We start from the raw sequence: 6,444 nt of genomic DNA, 5'->3' as shown, positions 1-6,444 counted from the left end.
AATGTCTAAGTTTGCCTTTACAAAATATTAATAACGTTGATGAAGAGCCAATTGTGATTTTGACCTAGCTTTAAAGTGCACCGTGTAGAGCTTCCACACTGAGTTCTTGCTGGATAAAGGAAGTAAGATTGTAATGTTTGATATACTACATCTGGTGTTCCCATTTAGAAGTCTAAGTCTTGTATTTGCCCAAATAATTCCTCTGGTTAGCATTTTAATGCATGGCTGTGATCACTCCCCCAGCAGTTCAGGCCTCCCTCTCGCAGATCCAGTCTGCTAAATTATCGATATCGGGTCCTGCACGCCGTGAAGGATTCGGAAGTACAGAAGTGAGCCCCGATACTTTTTTTTGTGCTCTGCCCCAATTTCTGTCTCATTCAAAAATATTGCTATGATGCTATCTGGTGGCATTTTGGTGCCAAAAAACGTGTTTAATAATATTTGATCATTTTTGTTCCGATAATATGCATTTTACAAAATTAAGGTGTATTTGTTTTATGCATATTTATTTTCCCATGATTTTTCTTTTACTGCTGTTCTGGTCCGATGTCTTACTCCAAACATACAAATCTTCATGTACTCAGTCGTGGCCCTTAACTGCTGTTTTCAACAGGAAATGTAATTGGGTGTATTTCCATCCACTTACTGTCGCGCTTTCCGTTCCACGTGTAGTTTATCAAGCTCTTACATGTTTGTCAGCCTTGTGAGAGTCGAACTGCCAAAATCTGTTGCAGGCCTCAAAGTGATGAAACGATATGAGCTGAACTGTGACGGCAAGCCGCACTTGGAGAAACACTCAAGTTTCATTGTCAGCATCCAAAGTCAATCGTCTGCTTGGCCTGCAAGTGGAAAACACGCATGAGTGGTTCAATAACAAATGCAAGTGGGTGCAACACAGCTGCGAGTGGAAATAATGACTGGTTTACTTGTCCAAATCAATTCTTTGCACAAGGTTACAAAGATTTTTCTTTAGCTAAATGGCTCCCCCTACAGCCAACGAGGTGTAACTTACCTTTCCTGCAACAGAGAGCGAGAGAGAGAGCGAGAGAGAGAGAGAGAGAGAGAGAGAGAGAGAGAGAGAGAGAGAGAGAGAGAGAGAGAGATAGAGAGAGAGAGAACAAAACTGATTAAAACAATCAAATCTGTTGCGATAAATTTGTCAAATTTAATTTGCAAATTAAAAATCTCAATGAATTTTTGTTTTTTATTAATACTCCTTCGGTTACAACTTTACATTCTTCATTTCTTAAATCCCGACATTGTTGCTGGACCGATGAGGGCAAATGTAGGACAACATCATGTCTACCATGGTCTTGACAATGGGCCTAAGTGGGTGCAGATTATGAGGTTCGTGGTGCGCCACCACCATCTGCCAAGCGTCCACAAACCGAACGTTGAGACCCTCGAACATGGAGCGCAGCACCGTGTCCTGCTGCAGTGAAAACCAGTCGCTGTTGTACAGGCTGACATCTTGCTCCAGAGACTGAGGGTTGGCTGTTCGGATCACCACCAGTGTCCCCGGCTCCCGGTTCAGGAGTCGCACCACCGCCTTGCGGATATGCCGGAGGCGGTTTATGTACACCTCCACGGGCAAAGTAGTGAAGTGAGCCCAGATGCTGAGCGCCACCACTGTGTTGCGACTGCCGGTCAGGCCGTCCAGTTCGTTAGCGATGTAGCGGAAGTCATTGCTCGTGACCCACTGAGTGCGCATCGGGGGGCCGTGGATGCGGTACCATAGCAGGATGTTGTGCTTGGTGTCCACCGCTACAAAGGGCCCCAACTTTATAGGTTTCCCCAGGTAAAACTTTTTCAAGTCTGCAGGGGAGAAGACAATAAATGCCCGGGTTACAGGATCGTCTGTATGTGCTTTAGACTTCGACAGAGTTGATAGACTATATCGGGCTATTTTCATACTGAAGGTTAATTCCGATATTGCGACTGTACAAAGGGCTTACCTGGAAGCATACTGGTAAAATACTCGTACCACTGACGCATAGTGGAGTCGCCATACAAGTAGACTGACTTGTTCGTCAAACACTGAGTGATGGCAGATGCGTCGTTGAACTGGCCCATGGGGACTCCGCCCAATGGCCTCCACGAGCCCTGGTAGTAGTACCCAGAAGTTGCTAGCTTCACGGGATCCGGTTTTTGAATGCCTTTGTCTACATTGAGAGAGAGAGAGAGAGAGAGAGAGAGAGAGAGAGAGAGAGAGAGAGAGAGAGAGAGAGAGAGAGAGAGAGAGAGAGAGAGAGAGAGAGAGAGAGAGAGAGAGAGAGAGAGAGAGAGAGAGAGAGAGAGAGAGAGAGAGAGAGAGAGAGAGAGAGAGAACAAAACTGATTAAAACGATCAAATCTGTTGCGATAAATTTGCCAAATTTAATTTGCAAATTAAAAATCTCAATGAACTTTGGTTTTTTATTAATACTCCTTCGGTTACAACTTGAGATGTTTATTCCACGTTTGAAGTGAAGACCTAATCTTTCTTACATTCTTCATTTCTTAAATCCCGACATTGTTGCTGGACCGATGAGGGCAAATGTAGGACAACATCATGTCTACCATGGACCAACACAATGATGTGAATTAAAAAATAAAAGGCAGAGTTTCGCAGGTTCGCAGTACCTTTGCTGGAAGGCAGCACGTTGATGGTATCTGTTGTGGAAGCATAGATGGGAACTTTGACATTCTTGTCACTGATGTCAAAGAAGTCGATTAAAAATGTTGCAAGAGAGAAAAAACAAAAAGATACCATGGTCAATGCATCAGGTAAGCACGCAAGGCAGGTTGTGTCTTTCTGAAATGGTTTTCCCATTTTGTCTTTTTCCAAATAGCTTTAGAACAAAAGCTTGCACGGGGATGGAAGCAAGTTCTAATAGGAATAGCCGAATGTCAGCTTGTTCTGTTTGAAACACCTTTGGAATAGCTTATGTCACTCACTTATACATACCTTTGAAAGAGCAAAGTTTCCTCATCGGTGAGGAGGTCTATGGCGTATCCTCCCATGGCATGGTTGTATCTGGTGTCACAGCTGAGCATTTTGGGTTTGTAGCAATACCACGGTTCACCGGTGCGAACGTCAGAGAAGTTACAGATTGGCCCCAGTTCTGGCGGCAGACATATGTGGCACATCATCTTCTCAGATTGATCACCTTGGCGAAAGGTGCTGGTGAAGCGCACTCGATCGAGCCGGTGATCCCTTAGCCGCCGCAACACGGCGATGGCTTCGCTCGAGTGGACCATCATAACGTCAACCTGAGCCGAGCCCTCCCAGAGCAGCGGGAATCGAACGGTATACAGTCCGTTCTCATGGTCCAGGACCTGCCCGGCCACACCCGCCTCATGTTTTTGGGAGTGCAACCGGGCCAACAGCAAATCGCCACCGTAGCGCTTGGGTTGGCCCTTGAAGTCACGGAGTTGGATTTGTACTTCCAGCTGGTCTCCCACGTTCCAACTGGGCTTGATTTTGGAGGTTACGATTGTAAACCGGCTGTGAGCCGGGTCACTCGTCTGGAAGAAGCTGGGTGGTGCAGAACCAGAAGGCAGCTGGGGCCAGATGATGGAGTTTAACAGTTTGCGTTCTTCCACCTCATCCTCAAGTGACAATGGCTTGGGCAGATGGGGACAGTAGATGTGATAGTGTTGAAATGTCAGGAGCCTTTCAGACAGACTTGATGACCGATTCCAGGTCTGGACCTCGTCTAGTACTGACACTGTGTTGTAGTTCCAGTTCTGAAGAGATGACAAGAGATGCATACTAGGTTATATTCTAATTATGGAACATCCATCCCTCACACCATGACACAAGTAGAGTTAGCTATCATGCCATCAAGCAATTGAATAGCTGACCTTCCACATACACAATTTTCCAGTCTGACAAGTATGTTGTTGCTTTTGGTATGGTTCTGCTCTGTCTAGTTCAGTGCTTCTCAATTATTTTCTGTTACGCCCCCCCCTAGCAAGAAGAAAACTATTCGCGCCCCCCCTCCCCACCGTGACTATCCTAACTTGTCTTGTAAGTCGTAAAATGTTGCACTGTCGCAAACGTGACAGAAGTAACAATGAGAGCGCCACTGCCCCCTGCTGTAGTAAACGCGCAATTACACTTTATTCTAGTACTGCCAAAAAAAAAGCCTGTTCCCCAGGGTCACACGCGCCCCCCCAGGAATAGCACCGCGCCCCCCAAGGGGGGCGCGCCCCACTATTTGAGAAGCACTGGTCTAGTTGAATGAATGATAAGTATGTGGGCAAATAATTTACAAACACAGATCATTGTAAGGCATAAATGTAACTTTTTACAGTGCAAATGTATTGTTGCTAGTACTACAAAAGATACAAATACAGAATACATAAGATGTGATGTTGAAAACCATCTCGTGATGTTGGCAATCATCTTTAAGAGGAAATTATTACTGAAAATATAATTGATTCAATAGACTCTCTTGAGTCATTATTAATTTTGCAGTGCAATATTATTGTTTTATTCTCACTTACCTTAATTCTAATAATTCCTTGTTGTTGCTGTGTTCTAATTAAGCAATAATCTAGTATATTTTATTGAAAGTAATTAAATAAAAGAAATTATGCATGTTAATCATCCACTTCACCCTATCCATCTCACTCAATAAAGACTGTGACACTTTTGGTTGTCCTGTCTGTTCCGTCACACCTGATCTTTTGTTTTCTTTCAAGAAAGGTAGACTTACAGATGTTAGACACCTGTAAACCTAGGAGAACATCTGAGAACAAACGTAACAAACTTCTCTCACCTTCCCAATGGTAATGGTGTACAGCAGGGAGATGATTCCAAACAGGATGAGAATGCTGAGTACATACTTCCAAACCTTTAGGGACATGATTTGGATCGTGAGATCTCCTGCTGTCACCGCACGGATGAAGGACAACTATGAAGTAACCTGATAAGCAGGTTGATCTAGTAGTTAATTGCACATTTCTCAAGGACAGTGTTCATTTGTGTGGGTGTGAATGTATGTGTGTGTGTGTGTGTTTATTTGTTCTTTGAGTTGTTTAGGGCCACGGTAAATAAACCATTGGAAACAGAGTAGCAATGTTCTTTAACTTGACCATCTCTGAACTTTGAAACACCATACCTCCTTAACAATGTGTTTTAACAAAGGTCCGCGTTATTCTTCTTTTTCTGCAGTTCTAGCACCCTCTAGTGGTGGGTTTGAGAATGCACCATATAGCAGCCAAATCCTATCATTCAGAAACTGCCCACATTAGATGCAATTGAGAATTGTTAATACGATAGGCTTAAAAATTGGACATGGAGCAGAAAGTGGTGGAAGTAATTTTTATTTCTAAAAATGAAGTCTTCACTGTAGTGTATGTCTCCCTACAGTGAGGAAGTGTCATGTCAAATCCAGAGCATCTGGGTTCCTTTTTTTTTTTTTAATGCAGCTTATTAGCGGCCTGTGTGATTTATTGCACTCCATTGAGCGCTTCTGTCAAATAATTCCTCATATTATATGGCGGGGAGGTTCCCTACAGAGGGGTGGCAGGTGTTTCTCCAGATGACCACCATATCCTTCCATAGCTACTCTCTGGAGACACTAACACAGATGTACATGCACTCAAATGAGTCAAAAGGCACACAAAGCTTGCACAAAAAGACTCACACTAAACTTTATCTGTCATGGTGATGAAATTATACACTTGACTAGGGGAGAGAATCCTTAACTTCCAGTTATGTTTTTAATGTGAGGATCAGGCTGTGGATATGAACTCAATGTTGACCTTCTCCATTAGTCTTGGGCATTATATGGTTTTCCTCATGCGCCTTCATTATGTGCATCTCTTCTGTGCGATGTGGCCTGGGGGGTGGGGGCATTCTTTATGGTCATAGCAGCAGCTGCAGCAGCATGAGTAACATGACACACTTTGTCTACACACTGTACACAAGGTAGGCTGGCCTCAGCATGCTACCACATCAGAGCTGGCCGCTAATGGGACAGAGGAGGTTATGAAGGCCATTCAAGGGGTCATTAAGTTGAACTATTCCGTCCTGTATGGGTTAAAATGGTTCAACTAAAAATAGCTGAGGTGAAATTGTTGTATTTATGATATATGATCACTTTTTCCAGATCAAGACCCCAATTGGTTTTACGCAAAATTTCTGAAATTATATTTTAACATTAGCATATACTGTTAAAAATATATAAAATTGTGTAAACAGTTGCAATTGGTCTCAACCAATTCCATTGAATGGGTGTCAGAATGGCACAACACTCACAATGGCACGATTTATTTTCTCATATGATTTTTTTTCCCTTTAATTTTTAATCTGCATATTTGTTTTTTTTTTTTTTTTTTTGCTATTTGTGAATCTTCTCACTATTGTCCTGAAAAGACATACCGCTTTAAAAGGGCGCCCTCTAGCGGCAGAAAGCTGTCACACTAATTGATTTCACTGCGCGAGTGTGTGCGC

The 6,444-nt window shown here is 43.3% G+C and overlaps 1 protein-coding gene across 1 annotated transcript; it reads right to left on the bottom strand.

Annotated features, from left to right (window-relative positions):
- Positions 1–1,190: 1,190 nt before the first annotated feature.
- Positions 1,191–4,926, bottom strand: LOC133160047 (NXPE family member 3-like). The gene is made up of 5 exons (XM_061287583.1): positions 4,766–4,926; positions 2,947–3,728; positions 2,622–2,692; positions 1,956–2,162; positions 1,191–1,815 (listed from the first exon to the last, which is right to left on the bottom strand). The coding sequence occupies exons 1-5, from the start codon at positions 4,850–4,852 to the stop codon at positions 1,247–1,249; spliced, it is 1,716 nt and encodes a 571-aa protein (XP_061143567.1). The 5' UTR covers positions 4,853–4,926; the 3' UTR covers positions 1,191–1,246.
- Between the last annotated feature and the right edge of the window lie 1,518 nt (positions 4,927–6,444).

This window comes from Syngnathus typhle, linkage group LG9 (assembly GCF_033458585.1).
Source record: "Syngnathus typhle isolate RoL2023-S1 ecotype Sweden linkage group LG9, RoL_Styp_1.0, whole genome shotgun sequence".
In the NCBI taxonomy this organism is placed as follows: domain Eukaryota; kingdom Metazoa; phylum Chordata; class Actinopteri; order Syngnathiformes; family Syngnathidae; genus Syngnathus; species Syngnathus typhle.
The sequence above is the reverse complement of the archived record's forward strand: the minus strand, read 5'-3'. Positions and strand labels throughout refer to the sequence as shown.

What these genes read in the sequence shown, in the direction of transcription:
- LOC133160047 (XM_061287583.1), bottom strand. Translation starts at nt 4,852, where the DNA reads ATGTCCCTAAAGGTTTGGAAGTATGTACTCAGCATTCTCATCCTGTTT. An exon ending in ACACCATTACCATTGGGAAG is followed by an intron (nt 3,729 to 4,765) that starts GTGAGAGAAGTT and finishes TCATCTCTTCAG; the next exon opens with AACTGGAACTACAACACAGT. An exon ending in GAAACTTTGCTCTTTCAAAG is followed by an intron (nt 2,693 to 2,946) that starts GTATGTATAAGT and finishes CTTTGACATCAG; the next exon opens with TGACAAGAATGTCAAAGTTC.